Raw genomic sequence first — 22555 nt, forward strand, 5'->3', positions numbered from 1 at the left:
TAATGTATGGTGTGTGTATAGCTTCTGTACGCAAAGTTGGAATTTGTACTTATTCGAAATGTTGTTGATTTTATAAACAAGTACAGAATTGACAAGCAAAGCAAACAATCTACTTAAGATCAAAATGGGCTGCTTGATTGTCTCATGAAAAACATCTTCCTTCACCAACCAAAATCTCCGAAGTATTTGAATAAATGTGTTTCCAATATTAATATATTGTTAATCGAGTTTTTTTTTTTTTTTAAAGAATAATCTAGTTTTATTATTATTCTCATTATTCTCCAAGTTTGATGATAATGATGTAATGGATAACACGCAGACCTAGCCTACTTCAGCTGTTTTAATTATACTCAGGTAAGAGTTAGCTGTTGTACCTAAATTAACAATAACTCATTCTTCTTCTAGCTCGGCTACGCTTCCCGTCACAATTGCTTGCCTGGAGGACAAGAATGGCGTTGACCCAAGAGTAGCTCGGTTCGTTTTGCCCATTGGAGCCACAATTAATATGGATGGTACAGCTTTGTATGAAGCAGTAGCTGCAATTTTTATTTCGCAAGTTCGCAAGGTTCCACTCTCATACGGAAGTATTATTGCTATCAGGTAATGTCGCACAGTAATGAAGTGAATGTGTATTATTATTGTAGTGACATATTAGTGAAAAATGTGTGCAATGATAAGTAGTTGCATAACATTACTTTGGTTTTATTTTCTTTCTTCAATATTCAGAAGACACATTAACATACAAGTAAACATAAAATTTGAACTTCCGTGTACTCCTACCGAAAAGCAAATCAATCTTTCTTTACCGAAAGTAATCAAGAAAGCTACTTCAAACATGAAGGAGCTATATTTAAAAATCTTTTGATCGTTAATAGATCGTCCTCAGCTCAATGAAAAAAGAAAGAAAGACAGCAAACTAAATGTGAAAATGATAAGAGAGAACAAGATGATAATAAAGAAGACGGTTGGTCTAATCTGCATGTTTGAACTGCTGTTGATGAACAAGATTCTCTCTCTTTTTCATTTCTCCTTCTGTTCTTCCCTACACTTCTGTTTAGCATAAATAATTCTGTATTTAATAAAGAAATAGTATTACAGAATACAGAAAATCTGGATACTTACTTAGAGAGGTCTAGCTTCTATATCGTACCGAAACTTGTAATTATTAAATTAGTTTAACCAGCAAAGTTAGCTTTATTTTCTTCTTATTATTATTTTTAATAATAATAATAATAATAATAATAATAATAAGAATAATAATAATAATAATAATAATGTAGAAAATTCAGAGGCACCAGCGTAACTGCGTACACCTATAATGCGGAAAGTATTCTACGTATTTTCTGGAGAATACCACACAATCCTTCAATACCAGTACTTTTGATTCTGATTAAAGTTAGATCAGCAAGTAACAAGTACTCATCTAATTGTGGAAATTTTTCTCTCGAAACTAAACATGCTTGATAGGAGTTGTGCTTCGTCTTATAGAAGAATATGTGTACTCAGTCTTTACTTTAAAATCTTTGATGGATTGATACAAAACGAATGAAGACTATTGTACGAAATACCACTGATCTGGCAACAATTATCACTGAGTTTACACTATAATTACTTAGTTCCCTTAATAAATTAACCTTGAATATATTATGTGGGAGAGAGGTGGGTGAGGTATAAATCTATAGATGACTCTTTCAATTCAAAAAAAAAAAAAAAAAAAAGAATCAATATTTTGGCCATTTGTTGAAAACCCGCTATTTCGTCATGTTGGTTTATATTATTTATTTGTCTTAATCGATTGAACACACAGTAATGACAGAATATTTAATTAGTCAGCAAATATGCTTTATTTTATTTATTTATTTATTTATTTACTAGCTGAAATTCCTGCTCTTCGCACGAGAAGAGTAGGTTTATGGAAAGTACTTAGAGATACATTTGAACTCCTTTTCCTCTCTTACTATGCCTATTTGAATCAATGTGAAATGAAAAGTTAGACCGATTCGAAAGCTTTGTTCAAAAGTGCATTTCATGCGGTGCATCTGTTATTCTTTGGGGAAAAAAAAAATTCTCCTCTTAAGATACATATTTAGATCAAAGTAGAATGTTGAATCCAGGGGAACACAAATTCTATGTTCAAAGATTCACTTTGAACTATTCAAACGTTTTTCCACTTCGACTGTTTTATGAATACAGTACAAAATAGGAAAGAATACAAAATAGGAAATTAAGAGATTTTAGAAACTGTCCCCTCTCCCCAAGAAGCGAAATTTTCGAAAACACTGGCAGTGTCGTAACAAGACTTTTCGCGGCTCCGATGCAAGAGGGTATTTGGAGCCCCAATTAAAGAACATATAGATATTGATTGTTACAGTAAAATCAGCAAAAACAATATTACCTACAAATACACAGAAATATATTCTTCCAAAGTAAGAAAACGAGCGTTCAGCAGGTCACACTTACTGATATTAAAAAAAAAAAAAAAAAAAAAAAAAAAAAAAAGCTCTAAGCACATCAGGAAAAGACGAAGAATACCAATTTTCTAAGGCATTGCAGACGACAATGTTCCTGAATTGAGAGAGAGAAAAAAAATAACTTCAGTACTTCAGTCTACCTTGGAAACTGGTGTTAAGTTGTGGCACAATACAATCAAAAAAGAAGATAGAATACAGTAACACAAAGTATGTCTTCCGAAACATCTAGTCTACTGTCGGAAGCCAGTTCATCAAATATTTCTTGGCAAATCTTTTGTTTCTCTTGAAAATTCTCTGAAATACCTAATTTCAAGTACACTGGTTTTTAACAACCTCATCATATTTGCTCCTAACCTTTGATTTGCTGAAATGGTTTCTTCAGAGTTTTCTGTGCTACTTGTGGACCAATATTGGACGACTGCAAACATTTTGAAGCTTCGCACATGGACATTAGGATCTTTTCACAAATAACTAACATCAGCACAAATTCGAAAGACTCTATCTTCTTTAATCCTTTTAGATGCTCTCAACTCACCTCTTTTCTTACTTGTCAGAAAAATCACGGTAAGAGATTTTAAAATAGGAAATCTCTCTTTCATGAAGCTAACAGCAGTATATTTTGTTTTCCATCTAGTTATACATTGCCGTTTTTAGAGTTTTCTTCCTTTATTTTAAAGACATTTCATCATCAAGAGATAAAGATGACCATCTAGTAGCAGTAGAACTAAGAAGAAAAATAGCTTTAAGTATATTAAAAAAAAAATGAAAACTTATGTGGAAACTTTTCCATCATCGGCAACACCAAGATTCAGATAATGTGCATTGCAATGAATGTTTCAAATACTCTTACTGATCCTTGCTTGCAAACTACTATAAACTCTGCTTGTTATTGATGCTCCGCTGAAAATTTCAAGAATGAGATGTTCATAGTTCTCGACCCCATACTTCTCTAATGCATAAAATCTTACGAAATTTTTTGTTTTTATTTCGAATTTCGCTTCTTTAGTTTACAACAACGTAGCGATGAATGATTTTTTTTATTTTTTATTTATTTATGTATTTTTTTTCAGTGTTGTTGTATGAGCAACTACTAAAAAAATCTATCTTTAAAAGTTGTGTTTCTCAAATTTCTAGACAAAATGTCAATGAGTTCGTTCTGGATTGCAGGACTCAGCTATTTCTACTCTACTTTCCTCCTTTTGTAGCAGCGTGCTCAAAACAGGATCAAACTCTGCGGTTAATTTCATTGTTCGTAAAAAAAAAAAAAAAAAAAAAAAAAAAAAAATCTTTATGCAAATTCTTCTTCACATTTTTAACCTTCATTTTCTCTCAAAGCTGTGTTTTCAGATGTAAACTCAGATTAACTGTTCATGTTAACTGTTGATTATTCAGCTCGTTTTATTTAGGTATGGTATTTTCCCGACTATATTCTATTTCAAAAACTGATATCAATACTAACACTTTTTAAAATTTACTTCACATCGGTTCTCGTTTTTTATTTTCGTTTTTCTACCTCTATAATAGTTAATATTAATCACAAACTAATTTTAAAAGGTTTTTGAGTTTTCGTCATGCAAGCGTGAAAAAAAAAAAAAAAAATCAGCAATTCGATAAATGTACCCACTAAGTTATTTGGTTTTAACTTCCCCATTTCCAGTTTGTATTCCCTTTTTCCATCCTTATATCAGTTATTTGCTTTTTAAGATTTTTTAAAAGCTTGTATAATGAGAGACAGTGGGGTGGGGGTTTACTGTTATAAGTTGCCAACATGCTTGAGTTTTTTTTTCCGAAAAAAAACTGTCAAAATTTATGCAAAAAATAGGATTTATTATTAATAAATGCAGTAACCTAGAAATCAAAACTGTTTTTGCTTGTGTATGGGTATTGCTTTTGCAAATTTTAATTTACGTGGAAAGGCGCCAGTGCTTAGAGATTAATAAAATAAGTAAGCGGAATGGATAATTCATCAACACAGTATTTGAAAATGTAGTCTTCGTCTGGTTCACATTGTTTCTTATTGTTAAGGGTTTGAATGATAAACTTGATGTCTTTCTTACCAACAGATGTAAGGTATAAACTATGCTTATTGAATTTTATGTTTTGTAAAGTTGGTTTATTTATTTAAAAGTGTGAACTTCGTAATTCTTAGAGTGATTGAATGAAATAGTTATTTAAAATATTTGCTACTTTGGTAGGGGGATGCATTTTAGTGTGGTTATTTTTAAGTATTAGCATCGTTGGTTTTAGTGAATTGCGTTAGTTTCTTTTTTAATAATATTCCACAGTTCTTTATTTTTATTACTGCTAAGTTTGTTTCTATTTTCGTAGTACATTCGTTTCGCTGTATGCAAAGTTGATCAGTATACTATTTTGTATTTTAAGTAATATTCTTGAAAGGATTTATTCAAGTTGTACTTACTTTGTGAAGTTCCTTCACTTTTACGCTAAAGTTTTTATGCCCTGTGTTATCCACGTTTTGGTGTAATTCTTACGTATAATTTTAGTCTTTCGGGAAAAACATTCTAAGTAATGTAAGGTTAAGGTCTTAGTAAACTATTGAATTTATCTTCAAGTATGTTGTGATTATACATTTCAGACTAATTTTCGTATTGTCATTTAGCTTTAAATGTGGTTGTTTTCCTTGTAATGCGCACTTGGTTTACTGATAAGGGAGTTTCTTTTAGACAGTTTACCTTTGACAATTGTGCATTATGATCAGAAAATACTACAATTATGTTTTCACAGGAGAAATTTGTTCCTGTTCTTATTCAATAGCAGACTCCGATTTAGCTGCTATTCTGTTTGGAAAGTTTACCATAGCTTCCATACCATATGTGGTCAAGATTACTCAATTTATCTTTTCTCTTTGAATCTTTTTAGATAGTTCATGTCACCACGTATTGTAATCTTGTGACCCAGGAAACCAACTTCAATAAGAAAAGAATCCATTTTCTTTAAAAATCGCTTTACATCACTATTTGGCGTTTTATATATTGTCATAATTAGACTACTGTCCTTATTCTTTGTTACTATGAATTCAAAGCATTTTCCTTCCTGAGTTGTTTAATTTCACTGGGATTATAGTGAAGCAATTTTTTGCTAATATACATATACCTCCACGTCTAAAATTTTCCCTACTGTACAAATTTATTAAAGAATAACTTCTTTCAATATATTTATTTCATCTGATAATTCGTTAGGAATAATTTCAAGATCTGGTATTTTGTTTTCAATACCTTGGATATTTAATAAGAATATTTAGTGATGCTTCTTCACTTTTTATAGTATTTTTCTGTATTGTTACGTTCTTCCGGTTTTCCATTTTATTATTCATATTTATTTTTATATTATTTTCACTTCTTTTTATAAATGAACTACAATCTTGAAATTTTTCTCTTACAAATCTATTGTTTCTAATTGAAGTCTGATGATTATGAATCAGATCGATGCATACGTCAGATTCAGAATACTCAACTAGTTTCCTTGATCTAACCAAGATAGAGGAATAGCTTTTTGTTCGATTATTTGCGAAGATATCTCAGAATGATATCCCTAATTAACAACGATAGTTGATTTTCCCTTTACTATTTAGGTGTAACCTATGAGTAGTGTAGCTCTCTCTGTTCAATTTTCTTATCTTAGATACATTTTGAAATTTCATACAAAGTTTCATTGGTGTTTGCCCCTTCTTAATTCACACACGTGTTACCTACCCATTGTCATGGCGATGATGTATCAATATCACAGTTAACATTTGAGTTTCCTTCAAATAACCTTTGCATTTCAGAAATAACTGCCCCTGCATTGTTATTGGCAACGTCGTTTAGAGCACATGTTATTATGGAGACCCTGTTTCGATTTCCGACCTAATCTGTCACTTTTTCATATTTCATGCTCGATTACATGGCTTAATTTGTGAATTACTTCTTCGAGCAAATCCTTATTGGCGACAAACTGAAGTGCTAAATTAAATAAGAAATTGAGTATATAACAAAAAGTTATTTGACTTGGTTCAAAAGAATTCTCATCAATCATAACATTTTGTATGTCTTATCAAGTGTGAATTCTTTTATTAAATTCTATAAATTACACTTGTTGAGAATTTGTTGCTTTAATATTGTTTTATTTCATCCTGCAGATTTTTATCTTTATTTTATTTTCGTTTTACTATAGACCTTAATTTAATTGCATAATCGTCAGAATACAATACAGTATTAAAACATAAAGTAATTTATCTGTAAATTATTTAAATGGCCGAATAAAAAACATCATCTTGTGTAAAGCTCAAAATTGGTTTAGCACTGTTTTGTAAACTACAGTTACCTTTTAGAACCACAGAAAATCAGGATCTGTGTAATAACCAAATATTGCTATTAAATTGGTAGCTGGCATCATTTATTTATTTATTAGGTAGCTGAAATATGCGTTCTTCCCACGGGGAGGATAATGTTTGTGTAATATATCACACTTGAAAGTAAAGAAATGAGTGAAATAAATAAATAAATAAATAAATAAATAAATAAGGAATACAAACTCATTTGGCCTTTTCCCTCTCAATATGAGTATAACAAATAATTATACTCATATTGACTTGGGCGTTGGGCCAGCTGACTTTGGACTGACTTTGGACTTTCAAGAGCATAATGAGTGACTACTTTTATTTCAGTATCACTGCTACAGCTGCAAGTATCGGAGCTGCGGGAATACCTCAGGCTGGACTTGTTACAATGGTGATGGTTCTCGATACAGTTGGGCTGCCAGCAGATGACGTAACACTAATTATTGCTGTGGATTGGCTGTTGTAAGTAATTTTTCAAATTTTTGCTATATTAAAACATGTTATAGTTGTACGTAAATAACAATATTGTGAAGATAGTTCTGTTGTTTTGCTAAAATCATTGAAATAAACTTAAAATATTTATATATGCAATTTGTTTGCCTGAAATGAAAATTCAATGATACTTTAATATGATAATTGTGTATGTGTAATAATAACCGTAACAATCGATAATTCCATCTAGAAGCTGTTTAGCTACATTGAATAGAAAACGTTGTACAGAAATCCCTAATAAATATATAAACCACACAGCCTCCTTGAAATATCATATTTCAGTCGCAACGGATGTAGTGTTCACATAATCCTTCTAATATTGGTACCATTCGAAGCGCTACTAGGCATGCCAGGGTGGACATAAATGCTAGGTTTGAGGTATCATTTCCATGTTTTCTGACACACTTTTTGCATACGCAAAGGAACGTTTGCTTTTTATCATGTATTTCTCAGCTGTCGCTAACGCTCTTGCCTTTGATGCGAGCGGTCTCGGTTCGATTCCCGGTGGGGACACTTGGTCGAAAAAGTGTAAAAGCTTTTTCAGGCCAGCCATGTTGAGTGAAGTTTTCCTGAGATTACCTCATTCACACCAAGTAAATACCGGGATGGTACATAACATGATAGTCTCAGGCCGCTTCTTTCTTGTCCCATTTCTTTCTTCCCGATTTTCAGGGTAGGTGATCGCCGAGAGACGTTACCCTTCATATGTAACATGGCCATAGACGCTGGAAACCCGGAAATATAATTCCTCCAACACATATCAAACAAACACTGCGAATGCCAGTATAAAGTGACCTCTATTGGAAGGATTAGTACCATGGAATCTGAGCCTTAACTCTTCCTCCTTTTAGTCTAGAACAGCTGGCAAAAGATCTTTTCGGAACATAAATCTGTCGGCAGATCTCTAAGTACAAATCTTACTATGTAACAATCCCCAAGTTTTGAAACATGTAACAGAGGTCACTACTGAATTGTCTTATAATAGCTAGAGAGAACTGTTCTAATAGATATTTGTGGTTCATGTCAGGGGCGGATCCAGGACAGACTTCTGGTGGGGGGGTTGTAATACTGCTACTTAGAGCTACTTTTAAGAGCTCCAAACTCTGGGATGGGTTTTATTTATATATCAAATAAGAAGGGGAGTGATCTCCCCGATCCCCCCCTAGATCCGCCCCTGGTTCATGTTGAAGGTAATTGTCATCCAATTTTTCCTCTCAAACTAAGTGTTTCTGGACATGCTGATATATATACTTTTTAGCTCAGAATACTTCATAGTATCACCTCCCGAAGTCTGTCACTCGTCATGAAACGTCCTGTATAATATTTTGGAGACGGTACTGTATCCGCTTTCCAATAAGACATAATCATTACTCCACTACAATTAGGTAATATACTTAACGGGAATTAGGGCTAGGTCAAAGTTAGGCCTCCTTTTTTATTTATTTATTTATTTATTTATTGTTTACACAAATATGTTCACGGTCTAAAGAAACTTTGTTAGAAATTGTTTAAAGATCCTTCAATTTCCATTTCAGCAAATCTAAACATTTACTAGTTTCTTATGAATTCTCTTATTACATTACGCATAGCATTATAATGGTATGGAAACTGAGTTGGACCGTCAGCATATTAGCATGGGTCGATATGAGATTTATCCTATTTTAGTTCATTTGACTTAATTTCTGTTCACCAAATAACTGTAAGAAAACCATTAACATACTGCTTTTTGACAAAAACTTGGATATTCCCTCTTAATCTTGAGCAACGTATTACTTTGTTATTAATCTCATGAAAATAAAAGGCTATAAGATGTATATCATTTTATGTTTCTAGTTCTATGCACTCGAGAGCTTTTGGTTAATAATGTTTCAATCAGAAAGAAAGAAATGCTTCGGACTAGAAACTAATTTGAGATAAAAGACACAAATGAAAACTATAGTATTTTGTATCATATAAGGAAAAACGCAACGAAAAGGAAAATCAGTATGTTGGACTGTTTGGCAGCTACTGTGACATTTATATTAAAGCACATTGCTTATAAATTATCGACTTGTTGAAGTTAACCAAGTTTTGCCCTGAAATTATATACCCGTGTCTTAGCAGATAACACAAATTAAGAACCATGAATAATTCTTATATAAAGATGCTACTGAAATTGACAACAATTATAAATTAAAGACATATGTATGATAATTTTAAAACTGTTCACTCACCCTTGTGGTTAGAGACTATCTTTGTCCATTCAAATTTGTATTTGAACACACAGTATTAAAATATTCTATTTATGGTTAGCTTTTAAAATAGAAAGGTGGCCAACCATTTTTGAATATGACTGTATGTTGGCTCAAGTGTTTTTTATCCCTTCTGAAAAATAAATGTTAAGAATTGCATTCGTTAATATGTAGAAAAAATCGAACTAATTTTAACATAAACATTTTTTTTTTTATTTCCTGTTCCACAGACAATAATTATTAAAAATGAAAATAATAATTTTAATAACAATATCGATTCATTCATTTTATTTTTGTTTTGTAGGGACAGATTCCGTACAACTATCAATGTATTGGGAGACTCTCTCGGAGCAGGATTAGTCCATCATCTCAGCAAGAAAGAATTGGAGAAACTTCAAGACGAACCAGAGAAGCCGGACTCCTTAAACGGAAAACTTAACTCAGAAAGACCTGTTCCTGTAGAAGAAATAAATTGGCAAACAACATCCATGTGATCTGACCCAGGGCAAGTGTATATCAAATCTGGGGAAATTGTTCTCTCTTGTCCAGTGAAAGGTAAATTTGCTAGTTACGTTTGATCAGCCCTGTGAAATGTCAGACCAACATATGTACTTAGTTCGGGTTCAATATTGTAGACCTTTTTAAAAACAGTTGTAGCAATCCTTCACTGATGGGGTGTACACAATGTTAACAACAGGTGAAGAGATGGATCTCTTCAATAACAAAGTAACTTGAAACTGGAACTCTGTGGATACTATTTTTGTGAAAGACACGTGTTTCCATGTTCGTGAATTGCATCGATGCAGTGTTGTTTTAACGAAATGTTTTATTATGTTCTGTTCAATGCATTCTGGTACTAATTACTTCAGGAGTATTAGGTATTTCTAATACAATTTCTTATTTCTTTTTCTTGGTAACTTTGTAAACTTTTAGTTTTTCATTGTGTAGTAGGTACTTTTAATATCACATGAAATGTGTGTGGCACAACTCTTGACAATAATTAGGACGTATGACGTATCAAAGTGACAATACATACAAGAAAACAGGGACTGTGTTGTGTACGTAATTGTGTCATTATATATATATGTATATAATGATAAAATTATATATGTATATATATACATATTATGTGTGTGAATGTGTGTATGAATGGAAGTGTTTGTGTTTTACATCGTGCCAGTACGGTTATGTACAATATTGTTTATGTTGCTGTCTCTTAATGTTAAAAGAAAAAGATTTATGTAATATGGAAAAAAAATATTAATTACTAAAAGTAATGAAAAATATGTATAATATTGTTGCACATCTTTAATATAATTTTTTAGTATTATTTTGAAGCATTTTTTTGGCTTTCTAATAAGAAAGAATGTTGGTAAACAATGTTGTAAACATTGAATGTTGTTGAGGTAAAGTTAATGACGTAGGCATTGTGTTGAGAATTGTTTTTTTGCTTCTGTTTATTTTCATGCTAATTTTTAAATATTTTTATCAAATACTTTGATGCTACAATGTGTGGTGTTGAAATCTTGATTCTCAGAATGTCAATATTCTTTCAGCTGTGGTTAGTATTGCTTTTGCATGATGTTCTTCGAGCTACATGTACATAATATTCTGTATCAAGTAAATAATTAATGTTCATAAAATTCAGTCTGTGTGAAAATTTCACAGTGACTGTAAACCCCATAGAGGATAGGCATGAGTAAAACTGTTACATATGTTATGTATGAGAATCGAAATTGTGAATTCAGTGTAACTTACTTTATGTACTGGAAAGAAATTATTCAGTAGGAAAATTATACAATATTATTTATTTGACCCGAGAGATTTGTTGAAATAGCCGTGGTATCTTGAGCGGAGAATATTTAATGTTCAATAAACTGCCTGTTTAGACATTTAACTATTGTACAGAAAAAATAATTTTTTATTCTTAAGTTATAATTATTTGCTATATTTATATATCCATATCTTTTTAAAGTAAATAGTTTATAATATGGAACATAAAAAGTATCAACTTTATTACTAAATTTTTTTTTCTCGGATATTACCTGTCGTATAATTAGATTAAAAATGTGTACAGATAAAAATATTTTCATACGATGGTAGTTACATTCTAAGAAATGGACCAAGATAAATAGAAAAATAATTTGGTGTTATATCTACAAATAAGTAGTTATGTAATTATTTGATTTACTGCTTTTGAACATACTTGAAGTTTGTATACGATTATTGGGCCTACGATTTTCTTGACTTCAGTATAAGATTTGTCTTAAATCAAATGCAGCTTACCAAGACGACAGACGCAAGTATGACAGATTAAATAATTAAACAAAAGCAATTTGCATTTTAAAATGTTTCATTTTCCGTGGAACACGTTACACGTTATCTTTTCTTCTTCGCTTTTCCATAAATTTAGAATTTTGTTTGGATGAAAGCAAAAGCTTCCTTGTATACAGTTTTATTATTTTCTTTATTAATGTGCTTTGTTTAACAGTTTCTTGGATGTTACTTTTTTTTTTTTTTTTTTCCCGTTTGTAAAGATTGACAAAGGTTTCGGGAACTGTTCGTAGAAAATGTGTAATGTGCTAGTCTTGGCAAATTATCAATTTTGGAATAACATGAGTCTTTGCTAGAAATTCCGTTAAGACTAATTTCACCCGATTCTATCTTGCTAATAAAACTAAAAATAAAACAGAGAGAAGAATGTGCTTCATCCAAACTACATATTAGTACAGTCTTCTATCTTCATTTTCGAAGTCGTATGCATACCGAAAGTCTGATCTCAAGCGCTGTCACTAAATCACTTCTGTTATCAATATATTGGTGTTACCTACTACTGTCCCTTAATTTTATATTATTATCTCTAAAGTAAGACATCTTAGACAAGTAACATTGTTTCCAGGTGTGATAAGTGATTTTCCGTGTTTATAGGACATTGAAATCATGATCCTACTGTTTTTTACTAGTGAAAGCAAATATAAATTCTCTCTTGAGATTACTTGAAACTGGAAAGAAAAAACTACCTCATTAAACAAATAACAAATAAATAAATAAATTAGCTCGAAGATTTTAATGCTACTATCCTTCACCTAAAATTGTGGCATGCTTTTCTTAAGACTTGATTCAATTTGACTATGTGATCTTTGTATGAAAGGTAAATTTTAATTGCCTGGAATTCCCCTTTAATTTATAATTATGGAACACTTATCACAATCACAGTTTACTTTGAAGAGCTTGCTAACTCTATTGTAGGTGTATGCATTACTTTCTCACTATGAAATTAACCATTGAAGAAATAATGTTCCAACTTCGATACTAGGTAACATTTAATTCCAGATATAAATATATGTCGCTCTTTGAATAGTTCTGAATTCCCACAAATTTTAATTCACCAACTTTTTAAAAAATATACTAAAATTGAATTATTAATATTTTGCATAAACATAGTGTAGATTTTTTTTTTTCATTATTTATTTAGTTATTTGTTCGAATGAGTCGAGGTCCCAATTAACATAGTTAACATTAAAGGCAGTGCAATTTAGTATAATTAAAAAAAATAAAATAAAAATAAACTAACACAATACAAAATGACAAATACACTAATGTTTTTTATCTGTTATTATTATTATTGTTATTGAGCAAAGAAGTATAACTTCTTAAATTCACTAACACTGAATAATGTTTAAATATTATTCAAAAAATGTAAATTATAGATTAGTATATAACGTTTGGAGTTAATACATAAATTTAAACCATGACTTAATATAAAAATGCTGAAACATTTTCTCCTAATGATTAAATTCTCAGTTATGCATGAGAATTCCATAGTAAATTTTATAGAAAATTAACATTCAGTTTGATTTGAAAATAATTTTCTTTTCTTTTCACAAAATTATTTTTCAACTAGTTATCGCAACGAAATTTAACAAAATATTTTTCTTTGTATTTGTGACATGATAAATTGTTTTAGTAACATTTTCAGCAATAAAGTAAGTTTCTTCAAGTAAGTTTTTCTTTTCCAGTAACATCAAAGTTCTTAGATAATTTCTCTCTCTTTACGTTCTCCTTAAAAAAAAAAAAAAAAAAAAAAAAAAAAAAAAAAAAAAAAACTTACTGAAGTGTATGGATTAACAATTTGTGTGGAGAGAAATATATAGGCAGACAACATTTGAAACCAGTAAGTCTTGGGAAAACTATTGTAGGAGAGAGAGAGAGAGAGAGGGAGAGGGGGAGAGAGAGAGAGAGAGAGAGAGAGAGAGAGAGAGAAAAGGAAGAAAAAAAGAAGAGAAAACAAACAACACAATCTAGAAAAGTGGATTGGATAAGTTCGGTAAATGTGAAAACATTCAATTGGCAGAACTTTCTAGCAGCGATGAACCTTTAGGTCATACAACGATTGAATAAGCTATTGTATGTGCGTACTACATGCTAAACAATCACATTTTACTTTTCTAATGAGTTTTACTTTTCTAATGGCAACTTATGATGTAAATACATAGGAGAATAAAGATTCTGAAACTCAATTATTGATCATTAATTTTAAAAAAAAAGTTATCTCTAGTGCGCTTCAAAAGAATACACATCTAATATTTGGTGATTTCATCATAACAATATTTTCAAATTGATCTGACGTAAAAATGACTACAGGTTTTCTAAAATTATCAATTACAACTTTATCTAATGTAAACACTTTATTCTCATATTTATTTGTGATAAAGGATTTCTTAAGCATTTCAATACTTCAACTCAATACTTCAACTGTGCCTGAAATACCGGCGATAACGATGGTTTCTCTCTTTAAGCAACTCAAAAGTAAATCATTTGCATGCATTAATCCTTTCTTCTGTTTAGAGAGTATCATAGAAATCGATTTCATTCTGTTAGAATACATTCAAAATTTATTACGCTCATTTTCTTTTAGAACTTTCAGCAACGCCGTGAGGAGTCATATCTACAAGAGAATTTTGAAAGAGTTTCAGCTAGATATTTTTCTTCCTTATTAGACTCCTAAACTATGCAATGCGTAAGTGTCGGAAGTCTTATAGAATTACTTTGTCCTTCCCTCCGTCTGTCTGTCGACAGGCGTCAGAGTAAAATAGGTAAGAAAGATCAAAAGGCGATTTCTTGCACTCGATTCATTGTCCCAAGAATAGAGTTCATCTTCATTAACTTTCTACTCAAACCAGAAGTGGTTCAAATTAGCCATTTCCAGTTTCAACATTTACCGCCATAGAACGAAAATGAAAGTATATAGTGACAAAAGCTTCTCTGCAGTCGATTCAGGGTCTCGAGAGAATATACAGTCACAACCCACAGCACTTTACCAAAACGAAAGTGGTTGAAATTTAATACTACTACCTGCAGTTTCAATATTAATTACCGTAAAGCAAAACGGTAAGATATATATTGAAATGCAGTTTCTTCGCAATTTATTCAGCTTCCCAAGAGTAGGTTCTATCTCTACCTTATCTGTACAATCCACAATTGGTTCAAATTAACGATTTCTGGTTTCAACCTTTATTGCTACATGACAAAAACAGTAAAGCATAACGAATAATGGCTTTCTGATATGGATACAGCGTCCGAGAAACAGGTTCTATCTTTTATCTTATTTATCTATTGCAGCCAGCAGTTACAGACATACTACTTCAAGTTTGAGTATTGAATTCCTATAGTTCGGAAGTATTCTATAGTTTCACAGTGTGAAACGAAACTTATTATTATTATTTAAAATGTATATGGATTTTGTCATTGCTATTCAGTACGGTTAGATGCAAATAGATGTTTCATCTTCTAACAACAAGTAAATGTAGTGGTCCTGCGTTGCGTAGTTTCTATCGCTATTACTTTTGGTGCGAACGGTCTCGGCTTCGATTCCTGGTGAGATCACTAGGTGAAAAAAGTCAAAGATATAATAGCTTTTTCAGGTCAACCATCCTGAGTGAGGTTTTTCCTGGGTTTTCCTCATAAACCTCACGCAAATGCCGAGGTGGTACCTAACTTAGAGGTCTCAGGCCGCCTCGTTCCTTTCCTCTTTCCCGGATAGTGTGCTAGCTGAGGGACGTCATCCCTCATACGTGACAGGCTTAAGGCCATAGGTGCCGGTAATGCTCATAAATATGTAAAAATAAGAAATGAACAAGTAAATGCAGTTACTTGAGACATTCTAATGACAAGTTCAGGAATTCTAATAATTATTACATTTACAGCTTTAAACAATTCCTGAATACCACCTGCACTTTCGAGCTTTCGACTCTCCCCTCGCGTCTTGATCACGGAGGATAAAAGTAGGAGACAAGAGAATAAAAACATCAGGGGGGGAAGGAATAAACTTACGAGGATAGAGCAGTGCTGGAGCACACCTTGTCAAAAGTATAGGCCACACATCAAATGATGGAGACGTGGGTTGCATTGTGGCAGGATTAATTGCTTTCTTTTGCTCTTTGATAGAAGGTTGCCAATTCATGTTGGTGTTTTTACTAGTATACCAATGCTGTGCAAATTTTGTAATCGTTGCTTCCCATTCATCACTTAACTATCCTTTGCCTATTTTTTCTTCTATATTATTATTATTATTATTATTATTATTATTATTATTATTATTATTATTATTATTATTATTATTATTATTATTATTATTATTATTATTATTATTAAATTAGTAAACAAATTTTCGGGCATGAGTCCTACTTCATCTTAGCCGCTATAAAATTTTTGAATCTTCTATCCTGTATTGAGTTTATTTTTAATGTTTCGACAGACTTGACACTGGAATTTCCGCTTTATGATCTCTAACATGTTCCTTAACACACATGTTGAGTCTTTCCTAGTCTTGTCTATGTAACTCTCCTGGCAACTGCTTCGATCCCAGCTCGAGCCAAGTGAGCTTTGTGGTGGACAAACACCGTGTGCGTGGGTTTCCTCGGGGTTTTCCCGTTTCATCCCACTTTCCTTATTCCACCATTTCATTCATTGCTCATCATCATCATCATCTACTTTAGCCTAGACGGTATAACCGTGGGACGTAAAACTTAGACTTTCTCGTGGAAATAGCATTTATTTCCTAGATACCAGATTTCTCATTGGGCTCTGTGTAATAACATTTAAAGTGGGTGATGTTCGTCTTTAAAGTTTTGGAAGATTTCAAAGTAGTACGGAAACCATGCTATTTAAAAATTATATTCAATGCTGTTATTAATCTGGTAAAAATAAGTAGTCCCACCCATTTGGTTCATTAATTTCGGTATCAGGTGCATCGAAACGTGAGTTTCTCATAACCTAATTATACTAATTTTATTAATAACCCATAAATATTCTTGTCCATCTACATTGTATCTTAAGTTCTACTATTAATAAATTGGTAAAATCAGATTAAGAGGAACTCACGTTTCGATAGACCTGAGACCGAAATCAATGAAGCAAATAAATGGAAATTACCGATATTTCCTAGATTGACAATAACATTGAATATAATTTTTACATAGCATAGTTTCCGTACTGCTTTTAAATGCCCCAAAACTTGAGAGAAGAACATCGCCTAATTTAATCTGATCTCAATTAGATCTAATTTGATCTCAATAAGGAATTGGGTATCTATGCAACAAAATGCAGTTGCTACGAGAGTTACATAGGCAAGACTAAAAGAAACCTCAAGGTGAGTGTTAAGGAACACGTTAGGGATGCTAATGTTGAACTGTCGGAACATTTAAAACAAGCTCAACACAGAATAGAAGATTCAAAAATTTTATTAGAGGCTAGAAATGAAGTAGAAAGACTAGTGTTTCAAAATGTTTATTCATAATAATAATAATGATAATAATAATAATAACGAACTTTAATTTAGTTAGAGAATGGTTTAAGTGATGAATAAGAAGCAATAATTACAAAATATGCACAGCATTGGCATGATAATAAAAATAGTAACATGAGTTGGTAACCTTCCACCAAAGAACAAAAGAATGTGCAAATTAATCCTGCCATAATGCAATCCACATGTCCATAATTTCATGTGTGATCATATTTTTGACAAGGTTTGCTCCTGCACTGCTCTACCCTTCTAAGTGTATTCCTTTTATTTTTCCTTGATTTTTTTTTTTTTATTATTATTATTATTGTTCTCTTTCTATCCTGTGTGAGCAAGACCCCAGAGAAGAGTCGAAATTTTCGAAGTGCAAATGGTGTTCAGGAATTGTATAAACAAGTAAGTAGAATAAATATAGTGAGTTACAACAGTACGTAAAACGCGAAACAATGTATATTTCAACAAAGTAAACATTTTCACAATCTTCTTCTGAAATTAGCCTCTGTTGTCATGTAGGTCTAATTACTTTGAAATTTTGGTTTAAGTGGAGACACTTTCTTAATAAGGACTTAACATTTACCTGCTGAACACTTCTATTGTAATCGAAATTATAAACGGTTACCAGCCTTCACTCTCAGTAGCGGCACCTTTCAATACGTGCTTTATATTTACTTTCCCTTTTTTTTCATAAAAAAGAAGGGGGGGTTCTAAATATCTACACATTGAGATCGCAAACAAGATAAAATATCATAATGTCATCTGAAGAGTATTTGCTGTGCTGTCATTTATGTCCATAGGTCTCTCTGGTATATAAAAATTGAGGACGACAGTAAGAGCATACGATGATAAGTATAACTTTTTTTTTTTTTTTTTTGTCAAACCGTGATGCAGTTGCGGGGAGAGGGGTATTTGAATTAAGAATTGTCTGGTTCCAATTTTTATTTTTCTAATAAAATTCATTATAATTGTCTGCCAGCACTATTACGACAAATTTGTTATAGAAGTTAATCCACTACGATTCTTACGCCATTTCTTCGCCTTAGAATGAACAAACTCCATAGCTCTGGATAAGTAGCTTAACAAATAAAACACTGTTCTGACCAGAGCAGAATGAAATATATTAAAAACTATACTTACAATGTGTTACAGTTTCAAGGACCTAACGTCCTATTCATCAGACACCAACACTCAGAGTTAAGGACGTTAGGTCCTTGAAACTGTAACACATTGTAAGTATAGTTTTTAATATATTTCATTCTGCTCTGGTCAGAACTGTGTTTTATTTGTTCGCCTTAGAAACTATCCACTTTAATACTACACACAAATTGGTCTTTCTCTCCTTTCCTTCCATCACATCCCTCCGAGTACAATTTATTTACTAGCTATAGCCTAATCTTGTTAAAATTGTTTCGAATTAAGTTTCCTATGCCCTCTTCGGTTTTTCGTTACACATAAGTACGACTCCATTGTTCTTAAGATAAAAAAATGTGGGAGACTGGAGTTCGATTCCCGGTGAGAGCTCATGTGATTCTGATCCCACGTTAAGCTGTAGGTGTGAGTCTCATATAGCCTCACTGCTGAAAGGAACGCTAAACCCAAATCAAATTAATATGAAAAGATTCAAAGAATTCTAATATTTTTTTTTCTTCTTTTACATGATATTGTTTTCTATTTCGTGTTCACATTTTAGATCTTCAATAATAATAATAACAATAATAATAATAATAATGCCTAGATACCGAAAACTAGTCACTTCTTATATTTTTTCCCTTCTGACAAAGAATTCTGCCTCATATTTCTTTCTACCACACCATTCTTCATTATTCTTGTATCAGATTCAGTATATTTGTCCAATACCTATCTCAATTCCACTATTCTCTGCTATTCTTTTTTGTCTTTAGGGGGCACGTTGGCTCAGTGGTAGAACGCTTGTTCAATTCCCGCCCAAGTAAGTTTGTGCTGGACAAATCGTGTCCATGGGATTTCTCGAATATTCCTGTTTTCTCCCACTTTCTCATTCCACCAATTTTTCCATAATTATTAACTTGCTTTAATCATCCAAAGGGCAGAAACGTGAAACGTAAAACTGAAAGATTTCATTTCTTGCTTGTCTTTTAGCGTTGACTCATATTTAAGTTTCTTCTGAGTTTTTGATATTACTGTACTAACTCAAAATTCTTCAACAAAAGTACTTCAACCAAAATTACCCAGTTTACGTTGTTGAAAGTCTTCGTATATGAAAAAAAAAGGGGGGGGGGGCTTTTGACGAAAACATGTCTAAATAAACACTACACACTTCTTCTTTGTTGGTTGGTTGGTTTGGAGTTTATCGTCCCTCTCAGCAGCGAGGCTGTACGAGAGGCAGGTCTACAGCTTAACATGGATCCGAACTACATGATCTTCCACCGAATCTAACAGAGGTCTCCCGTATCGAAGGCACGCACGCTGAATATATTACGACGAGGGAGTTCCTGTTATCTTTGTATTTCCATTAAACCTTTCCTAGGGGGGGCGCGGTGGCTCAGTGGTAGAGCGTTCACCTCTGGTGCTTGGGGTCCCGGGTTCGATCCCAGCCCCCGCCAAGTGAACTTTGTGGTGGACAAACACCGTGCTCGTGGGTTTTCTCCGGGTTCTCCCGTTTTCTCCCACTTTCTTCATTCCACCATTTCACTCATCTCTCATCATCACCGTCTCCTTTAGCCTAACCGGTATAACCGTGGGACGTAAAACTCAAAGATTTCATTTCATTTTTTAAACCTTTCCTGTACACTTATTTAAATTTCCGTACCCTCTCTACTTGATCTTCTCACTTTGACGCTTCTTGTAGGTTTCTCTGCTTTGCTGGTTTCTCTTCTTAGTTCACAGTTCAAATTTCTAATCAGTCGTTTCTTCTTATTCAGTAGATCTTTGTTTCTACACTATTCTCTCCCTTGTTTTCGTCCTTATTTTTTTTTCTGAAAAGTCAAAGCCATTATATACCATACGAGTTCAATCAAACTCAACCAATATGGATTATAATTTGGTATGATGGTAGGTTTTGACCTTCTATACAAGCGTGTGAAACAGCGTGGTATACAAAATTTTCCGAGCTATGGGCCATTAAAATTTGGTGTTTGCACATCGTAAAATTTTTGCGAAACAAGTTTAATCAATGAGAAACTAATTTCTCGTGCAGTAGAGAAACTTACTCTTGTCCTTAACAATTCTTCTGCAACTTAGGCTTTTCGTCTGTTCCTTTTTAACGATGTCATACCGTTATCAGTTCCTATCAAGTTCGAAATACTTCCACCATCAGCAAATTCCTTCGTCTTATTTCTTTTCAATTTATTTTCTTCGAAGTTTCAAATAAATCTTGTTTTAATTTACCTATCTTTATAAGAAATACGTCTAGTTAAAAGGCTACCTCTCGAAGTCTTCATTTGATTAAGAGAGATTCAAAATGTATTATATAATAAAATACAATACTTTTTGAAACAGTTTAAACATTCTCTCTGAAGCAAATTTCTCACATCACAATCTTGTACTGGTAAAAGTTATATCCAACTGAACAATGTGGCTTGCTAAATAGACAAGAAGGTTTAACAGAGAATTCCATCGGGAGAAGTTCAACTTCGCTCCTTTCTTTTATTTCATTACCATATTTATTTAATGTTTTCCTGCCCCGTACCTACAAAAACATTTGCGTCACCCATTAAAATTGCGCAGGCCCATTTTTCTCTCTATATATGATTTATTATATTCTTGTAATTTTCTTTCACTACAATTACGTAAATTAGTAGTTGCGAGATGAGAGATGAAACCTAGTTGAAAGTGCTTACAAATTATATACAAGAACAACAAATGAATGTTAATCTGCTGTTTAGTAGTAGTATGTTACATTGATAACCACATGCAAGTTAGTTTTAAATATACTGATAAGAAGGATGAAAGTATTTTTGGTTGGTTGGACTAATAGCGTCCCTTTTCAGTCTCAAGGCTATATTTGAGATGTGGCTCTACAGCGTAAGGTAGAATTTGGCTATGGGAAATCCCGTAATTGTTCAAATTTCAATGCCTTCGCACCGAGAATCGAACCCCGGAGTCTGTGCAGTAAAAGTGCACGTGTTAGGAACTCGACCAGCTGGAAGGACAAGAAGGATAAAATAATTATATTATGTTTTTTAAGAAAGAAAAAATGTAATAGGGCAGGCACGTCAAACTTGTGGGTCGCATGCCGCCCACACCACCCCTGAATGCAGTGCACTTATGTTGTACTGTATATCTCACGTTTAAGAAAATAAAATATAGAAAAATTTAAACTTGTAATGTCACACTTTGTTACTCATTGTTTAAATAGCTCCGGACTTGCCTTACCTTGTCCGGATTGACATTCTTTTGTTGGCCTGAGAGTTCTAAATAGCTTTGGAAGGGTTATCGTATATTTTTTTTTCTGTTGTTGCTGAGGATTACAAATTGATCTCCACAATTTTATTTGTAAATAATCCTTAAAGTTAGCGGCCTGGGTCCAGTCAGAAAGCATATGAAAGTGAGCTGTTGGCAGATCCTATTTAAAACATGTAAACTTGTTTCGTTTTCGTGAGTGCTTCCCCCGAAGATCCGAACAACTAGCTTCCTGCGCTATTTACAACTCTAATGAATTATTCATCTTTCCCTCATCAAGTTGGATCAAGAGGTGGGAGTGAGAAAATTAACAACAGAAGTTAAGCTGCCACCACTATCATTAATTGTTGTCTCCATATATTTACGCAACATTTACAACTTTCCGCTGCCGAAGCGTACAGAGGTTTATAATACATTTTAGGAATAGATTTTACTTCAATTTGTGGTAATCTTTACCTAACATATCGCTTTCACAGCCATGTAGGGGTAAGGAAAAAAGAACAGAAGAGGATCATAGCCTTTTTCAAGTAAAATGAGAGTTTTCATGTTTTTGTTGTGAAGTGGGTGCGAAAATGCTGTGTTTCAATTTGTGGTCAAAATATTAATGTATTAATGGAGAATAAAATAAGGCAATAATATAATATCGATATGAAATGCATTGTGCCAAGTACGTTCAATTACAAGAAAAAAATAACAGAAGATAAATTAAGTAACTTTAAGTTGACTCTTTAAAAAATAGCAAAATATATTCACTGCAGTACTTAAGAACAATGAGGCAGCATTAAAAGCTAGCTGAAGAACTTTCGTTCAAAATTTCAACGTGTTTTCCAAAAGTTATAAAGAA

At 32.5% G+C, this 22555-nt stretch overlaps 1 protein-coding gene across 7 annotated transcripts in view; it reads left to right on the top strand.

Annotated features, from left to right (window-relative positions):
- LOC145688308 (excitatory amino acid transporter 3-like) overlaps nucleotides 1-13529 on the top strand; it is an 885785-nt gene extending 872256 nt beyond the window's left edge. For all 7 annotated transcript variants that reach the window (XM_081762339.1, XM_081762343.1, XM_081762345.1 and 4 more), the window contains 3 exons: nucleotides 406-600; nucleotides 7138-7272; nucleotides 9838-13529. In XM_081762339.1, the coding sequence (XP_081618465.1) occupies nucleotides 406-600; nucleotides 7138-7272; nucleotides 9838-10027 (520 nt within the window). In that variant the 3' untranslated portion in view covers nucleotides 10028-13529. The remainder of the gene's footprint in view (nucleotides 1-405; nucleotides 601-7137; nucleotides 7273-9837) is intronic.
- The last annotated feature ends 9026 nt before the right edge of the window (nucleotides 13530-22555 follow it).

The sequence above is a fragment of the Thermobia domestica genome, chromosome 6, assembly GCF_964235325.1.
Source record: "Thermobia domestica chromosome 6, izTheDome1.hap1.1, whole genome shotgun sequence".
NCBI classification, from domain to species: domain Eukaryota; kingdom Metazoa; phylum Arthropoda; class Insecta; order Zygentoma; family Lepismatidae; genus Thermobia; species Thermobia domestica.